The 16,183-nt window shown below is 44.3% G+C and overlaps 1 protein-coding gene across 3 annotated transcripts in view; it reads left to right on the top strand.

Annotated features, from left to right (window-relative positions):
- The window catches only part of LOC138983237 (fibroblast growth factor receptor 4-like), a 96,725-nt gene that overhangs the window by 27,147 nt on the left and 53,395 nt on the right, over positions 1-16,183 (top strand). For 2 of the 3 annotated variants that reach the window (XM_070356655.1, XM_070356654.1), the window contains exons 3-5: positions 9,832-9,979; positions 11,195-11,319; positions 13,445-13,507. In XM_070356655.1, the coding sequence (XP_070212756.1) occupies positions 9,832-9,979; positions 11,195-11,319; positions 13,445-13,507 (336 nt within the window). The remainder of the gene's footprint in view (positions 1-9,831; positions 9,980-11,194; positions 11,320-13,444; positions 13,508-16,183) is intronic. The other variant, XM_070356656.1, reaches the window with a different exon arrangement.

Below are 16,183 nucleotides of genomic sequence, written 5' to 3'. Positions count from 1 at the left end.
CAAGGAAGCGAGAGTGAATGTAAAAGGGTTTGATGGCTAGCGACGCAAGAATTAAACACCATTGGTTGATACCGAAAAGGTCGTCTGCACTGCTCGGTAAATAGCCATGAACGGCCAATCAGATGGGTGCAGTGCGGCGGCCATTTTTTCTCGCGTAGCGAACACCTCCATTGCATGCTAGTGTTCTCTCGCCAATTCTCGCCTTCAAAGAAACCGGGGACTGCTCTCTGAGGGGTTCGTCTGGTGCTCTGCTAGTACCCTTCACAGTCAGGACAATCGCCAGCTGCGTGTTCTCGGAGTCTGATACTGATAAGTAAAGGGCTTCAGGGTCGGGACCTACTGAGTGAGTTTCAAGGGCCGCGGATTCCATGGCTGTGGGTTTTTTCACGGGTCAGGGGTACGAACGACCTGGCTGGCTGGTGAGAACATAGATGTAAATAGACTCATTATATCTCTGGTGAGAACGAAAAAGTACCCAACATGACGGGAACCAAGTCCCTCATCGGTTAGGTTGAAATTTATATGTGTTTGAGATTTCAACCAATCCGACCCAGTGTTTGGGTCCCAACCAGATGGCCACTTTCTCGAGATCACTACCGTAGGACCCTTCAGGTTGTGTAGAACTGGCTTTCGTGAGGGTTCTTCTGGCGGAGTAGACGAGGACTGACATAGTTTGAAATAACAAAGGGACCGAAGCGCTCAAAGTACAAGGCCAAATTAATAAGTCAGAGCCAAGTGAAAAACTGCATATATTTATGGGCCCTTTTGTTATGGGCTTTGTTAACTCTTATGAGACAGTCCTCCGAGGACAGTGAGGGCAGTGACAAAGAAAGTCGCTTTTATTACCACTGACTGAAGTTACTGCAGGATTTTCATAACACACTGATCGTTTAAGTTCACTTGGGTTCAAAATGCTATCTAATCACAGAGGCATTATTTCATGGACTTAACATCTTTCTCGCCATCATCGCTGAAGGCACAGACTATACGGTAGTCTTTGTGTAGAATCTGTGTTACGGATTTAGCTGTTACGCTGTACGATCTTGATAACGTTGTAAAAGGTGTCAACAGAATCTTCGTCTTGGCGACTCACCTGTCCCGATAGGAACTGAGCAGGGTACCGCGGTGACATTTATGTCTTTGTTTGTAGTTTTCTTTCTAATGCTTTGTGTCACACTCGCTTGTTTTATTGTATTTTAGGATACCGTAACTTGATTCTTTTTGGAGTGAGGTGGAAGGGTTGTTACTGTGTTGGGGTTGTTATGTGGAGGGGTTGTAATGTGAATTTTCCTCCTCATAGTTTGACAGAAGAAGAAACTATGTCTCGCACTGGAAACTTCTCTGTCTGTCTGTCTGTCTGTCTGTCTGTCTGTCTGTCTGTCTGTCTCTCTCTCTCTCTCTCTCTCTCTCTCTCTCTCTCTCTCTCTCTCTCTCTCTCTCTCTCTCTCTCTCTCTCTCTCTCTCTCTCTCTCTCTCTCTGGTATGCGTCTGGATGGTCATACAGCTGTGGAAAACAACAAAAACATTCGCCACACAAAAGTAATGTCTGGTAGTCAAGGACAAGGTAACCTGGAAGGGTCAGCGCACACGTTACATCTTGAATATACAATTTGTTTAAACACGTCACACGGAAGTATTCTTATTTCCGATGAGCGTACGGCACCTGTTCTGGTGCGTGGATACGTTGTCTTGGAAAAAAAATTTACGTGGGTCTTGAGGGAAAAAACATCATCATCCTTGAAATGATACTGTTTGAAGGAAGTTTGGAAGTCGACAAACGTTATGCCATGGAGGACTTAAGTTGTCTGTAAGCTAACAACTTCCGGTTGTTTTCTCACTGTTATGCAATAATGATGTGTTGTCATCGAATAAAACAATGCCACTTGAGGTAAGTTTGTCGTTGTCACAGACAGAAAGATCAACGTCCAAGTTCAATAACCACAAGAATACAACAGACGGAGGTTCTGTAGAGGTCACAAGGGGGACAACACCAACACAGGTAGCAGTGGAGACACTTGCATCTGGATGTCGGGGGATGGGTGGGCAGAGACGCTGTTTGCAAAGGGGGAGGGGGGGCAAAGAAGAAGAGAGAGGAGTTGTAGCAAAAAACGTGGGGGACAGTGGATGGAGACCCTGTTTACAAAAAATAAAGGGGGGGGGGGGGGGGCGAAGAAGACGGAGTAGTTCTAACAAAATCGGGAGGGGGAGAAACTTTCAGCCACTGGACAGTGAGTGGACGAGCCAGTGACACTGACCCCGGTCCGGTCCCTACCGGCGTGAGATAAACCTGCCTTTTGATGGCCACTGCCCCATACCTGTCACCTTATGGCCTCGCGCTTCCTGCCTCGCTATGCTGATACCCGATACACACTCCTACCCCCCCCCCCCCCCCCCCCCCCCCCCCCCCCCCCCTCACCCCAACACCAGCACCGCCCCTGTACTCTATTGGCATGGGTGTGTAGTTCGGATTCGCTGTTTTCAAAATCACCGTATTGATAACACATTGCTGTTTTCTTGTTGGTGTTGGTTGGCAAAAGAAGCAAGAGAAATGGGGGTGTATACTCTAGCTTGTGTTCCCTGCCGTGAATCAAATAAGAATGAGACCAAACAACAAAAACACGACCACCACAAACAACTGGGTAGGTTAGTTTTGAAAGACACTCAAAGTACGTTCAAGAACAGACCCACATCTTTTGAACTACCAACTTTTTCACAACCATCTTTATGTGTGTGCACGGTTAGAGAGAGGGGAGAAAGAGAGAGGGGGAGGTAGATAGAGAGCGGGAGACAGAGCGATTCTTGTTTCAACGTCGTCTCCTACCCTACCCCCACTTCACCACATCGTCCTACCAACAATCGTGCTAGTTGTAGGATACACACTCTCTTAGTAGTAAATAATTATATTCTTTTCTTTTTCTATTTTCCCCCATTATTTTCTCTCTGTTTTGCCTGCTGTAGCAGCGAGCGTTTTCCAATCGAGTGACATTTAATCCTGGCATTGTGTGCCACACTAGGCTCGCCATGCTGAAAAGGAACCCTACCTGACATCCCCCCCGTCTTGTGTTGTGAGCGGTCCCCCAGTGGTCTCCCTTCTCGCCCCTCCCCTTCTGTCGCTCACTCTCCACATGTACAGGGGAACCCCATGTTTAACTTTAAGACCACGAAGGGCCATATCAGGGCGGTGCTGCTTTGACATATAACGTGCGCCACACACAAGACAGAAGTCGCAGCACAGGCTTCATGTCTCACCCAGTCACATTATTCTGACCAACCAGTCCTAGCACTAACCCCATAATGCCAGACGCCAGGCGGAGGCAGCCACTAGATTGCCAATTTTACAGTCTTAGGTATGACCCGGCCGGGGTTCCAACCCACGACTTCCCGATCACGGGGCGGACGCCTTACCACTGGGCCACCGTGCCGGTAACGAGAGGGAGTCTGCGTATGGAGGTACATTTACACAGGTACAATAGGCACAGTGGACTAGACCGCCTTAGCATTTGAGAAACGAAGGAAGTCTTAGTATAGAGGTACATTTACCCAGAAAGTCTTAAAAGGCATGGATACATTTAACATAGGTCTCCTCCTACCCTATACCCCAAGGGTTGTTTTTTTACAGCAGGTACAGTGGCATCCCCTATTTAGACCATCAACAATCTGAAAAAGGTCTTAGAAAAGGAGTCTTAATTTTGAGGTATATATTTACAGACGTTTATGACCAGAACACCTGAAATGGGTGGGGGCATCTTAAGGGGGTTCCTCTGTTCAAGCACAGGTGAAGGTGAGAGGAAGAAGGGGGACAGGTGGATTTGATTGGGGGGAAGGGGGTAGACATCAAGCCGGGTAGATGGATAGTAAAGGGATACAAGGGACAGGAAATCCATGGCGGCCTGGTCGTTTTTTTGACGCGAGTGTGAATAAAGTAAATGTGCCCCCTTCATTTGCCGTTAGGTTTGCGACGCAAAACGGTACACCGGAACCCTTTTTACAACTATAGGCACGATTGAAATGCGTGATGACTGGGGTCGGGAAAGGAGCCATGGAGGTATAGTTTACATTTCCTGTAGATACCCGGCAACCTTTTTTTGAATGACTTCTTTGTTAACCATGTCACATCCTCCGTTACATGGCAGGTGTTCGGTTCAGATTTATTTTTTTAATGTCCACGTTCAACAAAACACTCGCTTGACTCAAGTTTTTGACATTTTCCTCGCACAGAATCGAATAGAAGATTGACATTTTTACACAAAAAAAATTGACATAACATTGTGAATATTAACATCTCAAAACACACAGTTTGGTTTGACAGTTTTCTTATTCTCTTCTTCTTTCTTCAAACATTTTGTTTCCAAATCAGAACGGCACCCATTTAATCCAGTGTCATTGGTGCTATGGTAATGGAGTCGGTTAAAAGGTGGAAAACCCGGGACACGCCTTCTCCCGCCAGGTAGACAAACTAGAGCAAAAGAGGGATTAAAATGCAAACACAAAGGATGTTAGTGAAATGGGGACAGCAGTTGGGGGTAGTAAGGGGGTTAGGGTAGGGGGCCGGTTGTTTTTCACACACGTACACCCGACAACGGATGTGGTTTTTGTACCGTTACGATTGTGTTGTATAGGGGTATCGTATTTCATGACGGCCCGTCGTTTCCCCTGAATATACTGACTATATATATCGTTGTAGAACTCTCTCTCTCTCTCCCTCACTCGGTCTGTCTCTGGCTCTCTGTCTCTGTCTCTGTCTCTGTCTCTCTCTGTCTCTCTCTCTCTCTCTCTCTCTCTCTCTCTCTCTCTCTCTCTCTCTCTCTCTCTCTCTCTCTCTCTCTCAGTGTGTGTGTGTGAGTGTGTGTGTGTGTGTGTGTGTGTGTGTGTGTGTGTGTGTGTGTGTGTGTGTGTGATCTTATCCGTCGTGATGTGTGCACATGTGAGTTAAAACATTTTATTGAGCTGTGCAGAACGGTGGAAACTTAGATTTTGAGGGAGTGAGAATGTGTTGTATTCACTAAAGTTGCTGTTTCTCTTAGCTGTAAAATAAATAAGTAATCCATGGGACCAGCTTACAGATCCGCCAACAAAACGCGATAATGCATTGCCTCGGGAGCTTGCACAATCATCTCATCTCTGTCCTGTTATATTTTTAACTCTACCTCCGTGACAGTGGCTTGGAAATTATGCAGGCTTGTTGTCGGGACTTTTTTCTTGGGCAATATGGCGAAATGACCATCAAACTTTCGTGAGTTTAAGACGGTCCCTAGTGCGACTTTTCCCCAACCGTGAAATAGTTTGACGGCTCTGCTAAAATGACGTTTCGACGAGTCTAGGATCAACTGGATGATACTGTAATGATCCAGAGTGAACGGGATTCAATGGGGAAAGATCCAACAGTTATCTGGATAGCGTGTTGATGACCAAAGGTAAACTGGATAGCATGTTGATGACCAAAGGTAAACTGGATATAGCGTGGTGATGACAAAGCGTAATTTGGGTAGCAGGAGGTATAACTATTATGGATAGCATCATGGACGTGATCTTTCTGATCACAGTTTTAAGTACAAAGAAAATGAAATGTTCGGTACAATGTGCCAGGGATTTAATGTACCGTTGACGAAGTATGTGGTCTGCTCTGAGTCGTAGCCCGTGTGCCTCCCGTCAGGCTAATGAAACGAGGCCACGGAGCTGCGTGGGAGCAGGACATGCAGAGTATGTGCACCGTGCGGCCCTCGCTGTCAGGACGCGCTTGGCGTGCCTCACGTGCCGAGAGACAGAGACGTGGGCTGCACAGGAGAGAGTCCTCTGTTTGCGCACGATCCACGGCAGCTCAAGGTGTTTTTAGTACTGCGCTAAATGGTTTGGAGGGAAAAGGTACCAAGTTTTCTCATGTACGATCAGAAGAAATAAATGTCACCCCCCCCCCCCCCACATTTACCACCACTCTTAGCTCCCCTTTGCACATAAAACTCTTGTTGAAGGAGTGATTCGGAAACACAAAATAGGGAATACAAGATGAACAACAGGCGTGAAGGCATCGATATGGCAAGGTCTTCAAACATATTGTAATTTGTGTGTTCAAGTTTTGTTTTTAATGCACTGGATGTAAACTACAAAACATGTTTGAAAAGTTCTGATGCATGTTTAATTTGTTAGTATACATTCCGTGGTGTGTGTGTGCGAGCGAGCGAGCATGCGTTCAAAATTACATCATGTACAGTTTTGACCTTGGGTCTCACTCTAGTCTAGGTGGCTTTTGGGGCGTCAAGTGGTCAAGAACCAACAACCAGACGCAGGTTGATATTTATATTTCTTCGAGTGAAACTGAGAGGCGGAACTGGCAGAGAGCAGGTGGTAAAGAAGGAAAGCAAGACAGAGTAGAGAATAAAGACAGTTTCTTTTGATGGGCTTAGCATGGCCACATGTCCAGGCTTCCTCAGCTTCTGGCCGTCATGGGGGGGGGGGACCCCAGGTGTGTCACAACACAGCGCTGACCACTGTTTGTGCAGGAGAGAGCGACTGTTTGTCCCAGCTACTCTCCCTCTCCAGACCCTCCGATAAAAAAGCTAGGAGGGAAAGCCACAGGTTGTATGAGACGGGCTGCCTGCATACCTGACATTTCACCTGTTTTACCTGTCTTTTCCCTGTCTTTGTGCAATCCCCTCGCGCTCTCGGCAGGTGAATAGCCCCGGGCCCGCCAAGACATTCCAGGGTCGTGCCCCTCCCTTCTGGGGGTGAAGGGGGAGGGGGGATTGGAGGAGAGAATTATAGTGTGTGTGTGTGTGTAGGGGGGGGGGGGATGTCGTGTACAGTAGCGATGTTTGTGTGACAATGCTATCTCCCTGTGTGATGATGATGTACGAGGATTGACACTCGGCCTGTCTCCCGATACACAGATCAGTAGCTGTGTGTGACTCACGAATGGCGCTGTTATGTAAAACAGCTGCTTTTTTCCCCTCTCAGTCTTTCTCGTAAATATATATATATATATGCCCAGGGGTACAGTGGGACTATTCTTATGAGAGATCGTTCTGTGGAAAAATGGCACATTATCTGATTTAAAATCGTTCGATCATACGACAGAAAAGCTTGAAAAACAAAGATGAATAGGCCAATTGTTTGTAGGATTGAAGATTTATTTATGAATACCGGACAGTTACAGTGGCTGATGTGGAAGGGGGTTGTCGGGTATACATACGTAACTGGGGACACGTAGCTGCACTGTCTCGCAGTATATTTGACTCAATGTGCGGATTTTCTGTTGCTCAGCTACGGAGTTGAATTTGTTATCGTATGTGGATTTGTGAAGCATTGGTTTGTCTAACTAGGTAGCAGAATATTCGTTTGAGATCTCCTCCCTTAACTTTCTCATGCCACCCCCACCCCCCTTTATCCCTACTTACCTCCCCTTTGCTCCTAAAACTCTAGTTGAAGGAGTGCTACAAAAACAGGAAACGGGAAACATGTCAAATATGTGAGTGATCACTTTCGATACAACAAACCAACCGTATTTTGTGGACAAAAAGATTCAAGAGACAAGACGTAGTTTAGAAATGTGGCAGCGACTGAGCACAATCTGCGTTTGTTTTTCACACTCCAGAGACAAACAAGGTGACAGATCTTTTGTTTTGCAGTGTTAAGCAGCGGAAACCGCCACTGCTGGTTTGAAAATACACACAGAAATTGAGATAAAAATAAATATACTGTCAAGGCAATAACAGTTTGTTTTATTGAAATGAAAAGAAAAAAGTACAGTTAGTTTGAAAATTGGAACTAAATAAATACGCAGACGTTTTACCGTTTCAATCGTTTACACAAATTGTTATTACGCACGGACAGGCAAAATAAGAATAGTCTGGACCTGAAGAAGATACCGATGTCTTTGCCACCGAGTATACAAAGCGGGTGCCGTGTATTCAGGCGATAAGGAGAAAGTTTGCTTGTTCACCTCGTTTCCTCCTCGGCAGTAGAAGTATGCGACGACGGCAGAGCGGCATGTATGTGTAGGGTCTACAGAGCGGTTGAAGCGTATGTTGAAACGTTTCTCTTGATAACCTTATCTACCTCCCCCTCCCCGAGGAGGTAAGTGAGCGCGCTATGTTGCCCCGATGATGAAGATGATACCGTTGATTGACGCCTGCTTAGAGAGAGAGAGAGAGAGAGAGAGAGAGAGAGAGAGAGAGAGAGAGAGAGAGAGAGAGAGAGAGAGAGAGAGAGAGGAGAGAGAGAGAAAGAGAGAGGCACGCACACATACACTCACTCACACACACACACACACCAACCAGAGGGATCGAGAGAGAGAGAGAGAGAGAGAGAGAGAGAGAGAGAGAGAGAGTGAATGGCAAAGGATCCCAACCGGAAGTTAGGTAATTTGCCACCGATTTCGCCGAGGTTAAAGGAGGGTGTTAGGATTGGCAGTGCGACATTGTGGGAGGTCTCATTTGTATTTTCGCATCGCATGCATATAATATCTGCTGTATATAAATGTCATCCATTTCGCCATTGTAAAACATTGCACTGCGCGAAGATGGTCTGTGTTGTTTATGGAGTCTTTTTAATTTTGATTTAATTTTGCTTGAATGGAGACGTTAGCTTCGGCAACTTTTGACCAGCGGTATGTAATTTCAGCGGGTCATTCAACAGACTTCGAGCCAAATTGATTGGCCAGTTATTCTGTCCGTATGTTTGTTGGTCTGTATTGATCTACCTTTGTCCCTGACTCCGTGTGTCTCTCTGTCATTGCCTGCCTCTCTCTCTCTCTCTCTCTCTCTCTCGCGCGCGCGCGCGCGCACATACACACACACAGACACACACACAGACAGACACACACACACACACACACAAACACACACACACACACACACACAAAACTGAAGAACCCAAAGCCCCAACCACTCTCTGTCCTGTGCACGATTCCCATGCAGTTTACGATCAAACTCCCTCTTGCTAACAACCCATGCATACACACTACCCAGCCACTCACAGACTGCCCAGGGGCACGTTATCAAGTTCTTCATTAGTTCCCTAGGGGCCCAGCCACTTTGGCCCTTCTATCACCGGCCTCATCTGGCCCCTGCTGGCCCCACAAGACCAACCTATTAATCTGTGTCTCTCAGCCCTGTGGGAATCCCCGAGTGATGGGGGAACACTTGTTATTGTTATTAGCATATATTTTTCGATTAAATTCATGTTCCTACGTTTTGCTGGGAATCTGTTGAGTGATTGGGGCAGACTTTTTGTGTTTTAGCTTGGGGTTTTTCTCTCGATTAATTCATGTTCCTGGGTCTTGCTGGAACACCCTGATTGATGGGAGTAGTAGTTTTTAGCCTTAGTTTTGTGTGTGCTAACTAGTTTGGGAAGTGACATTAGTGGGGTGGGGTCTATGGTGCGTGCTTCGGACTTGGTCTGTGTGTTGCAGACTAGAGTGCAGATTTGCAGGGCCAGCCAATGTAATTGGATGGCGAAAGTAGGAAAGCTGCTGATACCTTTCATGATAGAAATCAGTGTTGTTGATTTTGCAGTGGAATTCCCCTTTTAAGTTGGGGTACATTTGTATCCTGCTGACCCAAATGGGGAGGGAGCAGAATTGCGAATGCATAGTAAGATATAAGACATAGGACTTTTTATTACCCATACGATATGAGGGCACGGAAAAAGAGTCCTGTTGCTGCTGTCTGAATCAATATAAATGTGTAAACAAAGCATACACACGTTGGATATGTTCACCGTTACCAGCCGCTCTGGGAACATTCCCCATGTAAACGCACACACTTTTTCCACACTTACAAAAACACAGAAAACCTCGCTTGTTACTGACTATTTACCTTGTTGTGTGTGTTTCAGCCGCTCCCTACTTCGAGAGAGACCCGTCGACACGCGTGCGTGTGTTGGAAGGGGGGCGGGCAAAGCTGCGGTGCAAGGTGCAGGGCAAGCCGAGACCTTTCCTCCTGTGGTATAGGGGGGACGACCTCATCAACAACCTGGACGCGCGGTACGTGCTGTCACACATACACTGGGTGGGACCTCATTGGTTTAAACAGTTTTATTCAGATAATTACAAATAACAATGCCGTATACAAACAGTTAAATAAATTGAGCACAACAAGCTAAGCCTATAAGCGTGCTCTTAAAAGTACCTCATTATTTATTTGCCAGTTATGTATTTTTTTTATACTTATTAATTTTATTCAGTTCGTTGTTTAGGTATGATACAAAGACACACATTATAATCGATATAGAAAAAGCACTTATGTATTCAATTAGTTAATTAGGTATCATACAAATCACACATTATAATCGATATAGAAAATGCAAACACACACACAGAAACTCTGCACTCCAGGATATTTATTAGAAACTGACCATAACTCCAACACAGCACACACAAAAAATCAACATCTTTGAGCTCAGCCTCATTTCGATAGACTGCATCAAAAGCTTAATCCGAACTACAACACCGATCATAATGATTATGTGTCCATTGTTTGCATGTCTGTCTTGTGTTTTGTCCTTCAACATAGCATACTACCTCTACCTGTCAATATTTGATGAAGGCAACGAGTGTTAATCTGGTATCAATATTTGGAAAAGCAACTAATATTAATCTGGTATCATAATCACTCAGCAAGCCACGTAGTATTCTGTTAGTGAACAACAAGAAATGGCTGCGATCTGCTGGCCGATGTGAATGCGTGATGTATTGTGTAAAAAAATTCCATCTCACACGGCATAAATAAATCCCTGCGCCTTGAATATGTGCGCGATATAAATTGCATAAAAATTAAAAATAAAAATAAAAGAAATAAATCCCTGCGCTTAGAACTGTACCCACGGAATACGCGCGATATAAGCCTCATATTGATTGATTGAGAGAAGAAGAAGAAGTAGTATTCTGTTGATCCTACATTTTGTGCTTGCGTGCCTTTTGCTCCAGAGCTTTCATCTCTATCAGTTATTTCACTAAAAGTGGAGACTGCAAAATCCCATGTAGGATTTAACACCCAATTGGATCAACAAACAAGAAAGTTAAGCTGTTGGAACGTTTAATTTGACACAACACAAAACGTTCACAAATATATCGACCCAACGGTCTTTTAAGTGCACAGACGAATAATAAGTAGAAAAAACTTAGCTTGACGAAAATGTGCGGCCTCTTACCCAATTGGATCGCCTTCCAATATTATTTGTGTTATCTGTTTCCCAACAGGATTAGTACGTCGAAGTACGCCTTGCAGATTGACCCCGTCACCAAGGACGACGAGGGATTGTACCGCTGTGAGGCCACCAATCAGTACGGCAAGAAATGGGTCAACTTCACGCTCTCCGTGGAAGGTCAGTGTATGCTTACGTCACTTACTGTTTTCGTCACGACTTGGGGTTCTGTGTCACTATGAGTTTTGTGTGTGTTTGATGGTTGGTTTTTAATGCTGCGTCGCCCAAAACAAATAACGGTTTTGGGTGTGACGAAAAAAAGAACAGGGCCGGAGTGCTATGTTAATTATGAGCAGTTCTTCCACACCCATTTAAAAAATATGACACTACCAGCATGTTTCTGCATATTGAGCCAGAATTTTTTTGTTTTGGCAAATCGACGTTGCAGTTCCGGAGCAAATGATCAAAATTTCTTTGCGAATTTGCGTTCAAACGTGTTTTTCCCATAATATAACAATGCACAGCTCGAAAATATGGCCAAGAACAAATCTATGGTACTTCGAAAAAAGAAGAATAACAACATTCTTGTCCAATACGATTTGCAATTTACCATGTGCGCTGTAAAAATCTCGCTACCTTCAAAGCAGACGAAAAGCAGACATCTTCATTTTCTTCCAAGGGAGAAATCGTTGGTCATAAAGTCTTGCAGGACCCAAACATACCTCTGCGCGCTTTCTTTTCTGTTCACATTCAGTTGCTTCGCAAAAATGAAATGTCATGGGTTTTCTCAACTTGTCAAGTCAGTCAAAACGACCGCAGAACACAGAACTGGGAAATGACACTGATTGAAATACAAAAGATCTTCGATGACGAAAGTATAAATGACGTCATGTGGTCACACCTATTTCGAGAACTAAGCGTCGCTCAGAACCAGCGCCCATCCATTATTTTGTGTGTTTGCGTCACTTCATTTTGTCTTGACGACATGATTCTGAATCACTATTAATAGCGATGTTATATAATGTGTGTGTTGGTTCGTTTGTTGTTTATTTTTTGCTAACTTATATGTTTTATTCTGTTAATGTTTTAAATACTAAATAGACTGGAATTTACACACACAAAGTTGATCAAGCTAGACATGTAGGGGAAGGGCCCCTAATATGGACCACTTTTTGTTTATTGCTGATAACTAGCTTGTTTTCGTGCAAAGAAGTTTCATTTTGTGTTTGGTAGTCCTTCTTTCTTAGGTTAACCGTTAGGCCTAATTAGAGTAAAATAGCTTTGATACACATTCAGCAAAAATTAAATACAGAAAAAATCACAAAGGGTCCATATTAGGAGCCTGGGCGCCTAATATGGACCAGTGAAGCGGCCTTCACGAATCACTGTAAAAAGCCCCCTATATTTCAAAATAACATGATACAACTTAGTGTACAAGTCAGCCTAATTAAAATATGCTCTAGATTTATCTGTTTCGGGTTGATGAGAGCATTATTTGAAGCACACCAGGAAACTAAAGAAGCTTATCAAAAACAGAGTGAAAATAAGTGAAATTATCAACTTCCACGAAAAGAAGACTTTTCGTTGCATTTTTTTTTTAAATCTCGAGGGCTAGTTATAGGTTATTACCAGCAAGCTTCTTAATGAATTAATGAAAATAGCCTTTAGCTTTTATTTTCTTCGATTTGTTGAAGGTGGTCCATATTAGGGGACTCGCACATACTTTGAGATTTTGCTATTATTTTTTGTTTGCAGTAGAAACTCGGGGTCAACACTGCTAAAATGTAACAAATACGGTTTTAGCTGTCATATATAGCCATTTCTGTTTGATAAAAGCTTTGGCTGTAGACAGAAACGAGTCCGTTTTAGGCGGCAAATTTAGAGTGAACGCTGCCAAAAGTGAAAAAAGAGAAAAAGCCTAACGGTTTTGAGATTTGTGTTTCTGCAACTGTTTTGACATGTGCAAGTTATCCAAAGAGGGTGAATACAGCGAATAAAACTTTTTTGAGCGCTCTAGCGCCGTTAGTTGGTGGTGGTCCATATTAGGAGCCGGTCCATATTAGGAGCCCTTCCCCTTCAGCACTGGAATCCTTACTTTCCGTTTCTGATTCGTATTTTACTCTATCTCGCAGTCTGTCTGTGTCTGTCCGTTGTGTGTTCCGTTGTGTGTGTTCCTGTTTGTCTGTGTGTGCCCAATTGTATGCATGTTTCTGTGCGTGTGTGTATATGCTTGACCCCCAAGAACATGGTATGTGTCTGGAGTCTTTGACAGTGATGTACAGGAGTCGTGTGGCGTGTTTTCCAGATGACGACTATCCAATTTTGGATGAGGATTACGACTTTGGACAGGACGATTCCTATGTGTCAGGTACTGATCAGTGTTGTTCTCACACTCCTGATCGTGGAACCAGCTTGTGCTGTGTCGTTCTCATTTAACCTCTTGCACTGTAGCATACCCTGTGGCGGTAGGCCTACCTTCTGGTTCATTCTGTCGTTTGCACGCGTGTGCATTATTTTTTGTAGCTGTTGTATCACCAAGTTTCCGCTATACTGTATCATTCTCTTTTACTCGAACTCACTTCACCTTGGTTGGGATCTCATTCATTAATTTCTGGCACCATACTGAAACATGATTATTCATGAGTGTTTCAATGCATTCTATAACATTCTGACGTTGCATGTTCATGGGTTCTTTTGGGGCTTTTGGTAGCAATCACCGTCTTCATTGTGACATTGTTCATTAGGCCAAAAAAAAATAGGTCTGTTTACGGTAACATAGGCCAAAAAAATAGGGTCGGTAGGTAGGCAATCACTTTTTTTTTTTTTTTTACTTTTTTTTTTTTCCAAAAAACTATATTTTTACGTTATTTTGCCAAAAAAACAAGTTTTTTTTTTTTTTTTTTTTTTTTTTTTTTGACAAATGCAATAAAAAGTTATAGGGTCGGCCCCTAAAAATAGGGTAGGTCGGGTTACCGTAAACAGACCTATTTTTTTTTTTTGGCCTAACCAAGTTTCCGCTGCACTGTAGCATCCTCTTGTAACTCTTTGCACACTATTGTAACATATAATTATGCATTGGTGTTTCAGCGCATTCTGTATTATTCTGTTGTTGCATGTTTATGGATTCTTTGCGGCCATTTTGCATTGCCAAGTTTGCGCTGTACTGTATCATGATCATGTAAACTGTTGAGCATGACTGTCGCACTGGATTGTTTGTCGTCTTTTGATGTTGGTCACTCTGTATCACTGTTTTTACGTTTACGTTAGCAATGGTTGAGGGTGCAAGGTTAGGCCCCCGAAAACTACGGTGTCTGTCAGAGTATGCATGCGCGTGCGCACCTGCGTCAATCCGTATGCCCGTCTATCTGTCCTGGATACTTGTTTAATACATGACAATCCATAACAATACCATGCAACTTCATTATCATTCTGTTGTGTGGCTGCATCCGTAACAAATTATGTTGTAACTTTTTTGTCAGTGTTGTGTGGCCTCAAACAGAATATTTTGATTAAATACTGCGAAGTCGAAGGAACAAAGCGCTTCGTACGTGGTGTGAGCTGTAAGGCAACAGTACCCACCCCACACGTGTGAGAAAGAGAGCACAAGGCCAGGGTTAGAGAGAGACAACATCCCGCAGGGAGCACGGCACACCAGATAACGATATAACACCCCTCGCACCGCTAATTGGCTCAAAATACCAGCATCCCGAAAATGATATTACCTGATTAACGCGCCGTGGCTACTCGCCTTTACAGTTTTATTGACTGTTTCTCTCTCTCTCTCTCTCTCTCTCTCTCTCTCTCTCTCTCTCTCTCTCTCTCTCTCTCTCTCTCTCTCTCTCTCTCTCTCTCTCTTTCTTCTTTCTTTCTTTTTCTCTCTCTCTCTCTCTCTCTCTCTCTCTCTCTCTCTCTCTCTCTCTCTCTCTCTCTCTCTCTCTCTCTCTCTCTCTCTCTCTCTCTCTCTCTCTCTCTCTCTCTCTCTCCCCCCCCCACACCCCCTCCGCCTTCGTTTATTTATTTCTGGCTTTTATTATTTTTGCGGACGATGGTGTGTGTGCGCCTTTTACGTGATTTGCTAGCCACACCTGTCTGGAATTGGGTCTGCATTGACTTTTAGGGGGCTGAGACTGGGGGGAATTGGCCCCCTACCGGAGGAAAATGTCTCGTTGAGGAATCACCTTTTGGCGAAGGGTTACGCGTCGCGGGTCATGAAAGTGCCACGGGGTGTGAAAAATGGTGTTGGTGCCTTGACTTCTGCTGTACACATTCCTTTGGTAGGTGGTATTTTTGCACCCGATGTTGTGCACCGGGACTACGCTAGTGCTACCATCCCTCTCTTTTCTGTCCTACCTTTTATCTCTTTCATTTGTTTTATGTTTCTTTCTCCATCTGTCTTCCTTTCTTTCTTTCTTTCTTTCTTTGGTTTAAAACAAGTTTTATTCAAGAAATTGAAAAAACTATACCGCAAACATTCCCCTTTCATTTTGTCTTTCTTTCTTGGATCCTCAAATTATATGTTGGTCGTTGTGGTCTTGCGCCTGTTCACAACGCATCTTGTAAGAACAACAATATCAAGCATCGTTAGCTGATTAAATTTCTCTCCGTCAGAATTGTTAACAAATGAAAGTCACTCGTGCACTGTTCATGGATTAGCTGCGATCACTTGCAGAGAAAAGAGCGAACGTTTAGGTAGACACATTTACTGTTTGCCGTTATGAAGACACACCTTAAGGGCACAATATACCTGCGCAATCTCAGCGGCACAGACGACGCACTGCATATTATTGATGCTGCGATTGGGATTATATGACGAGCACTTGGCCTGTTTTCCTTTCACGCAACGTGTAGCGGGCTGGGATAATCTGCAGTGCGTCGTCTGTCCTGCTGAAGTTACATAGGTGAGCGCCAGGCCTTTACGGTGAGGTGTGTGCGGTCCCCCAGACAAACGGTTCAGAGACGACCTGCTGACAGCAACTCACAGTACTAGCTGCGACCGGAATTTGCAGGCATCCGAACAGGCGGGGGTCGGAGGAAGGGGAGAAAG

Source organism: Littorina saxatilis, linkage group LG12 (genome assembly GCF_037325665.1).
Source record: "Littorina saxatilis isolate snail1 linkage group LG12, US_GU_Lsax_2.0, whole genome shotgun sequence".
NCBI lineage: Eukaryota > Metazoa > Mollusca > Gastropoda > Littorinimorpha > Littorinidae > Littorina > Littorina saxatilis.
Note: the sequence above shows the minus strand (reverse complement) of the source record. Positions and strands in the feature narration are given on the sequence as shown.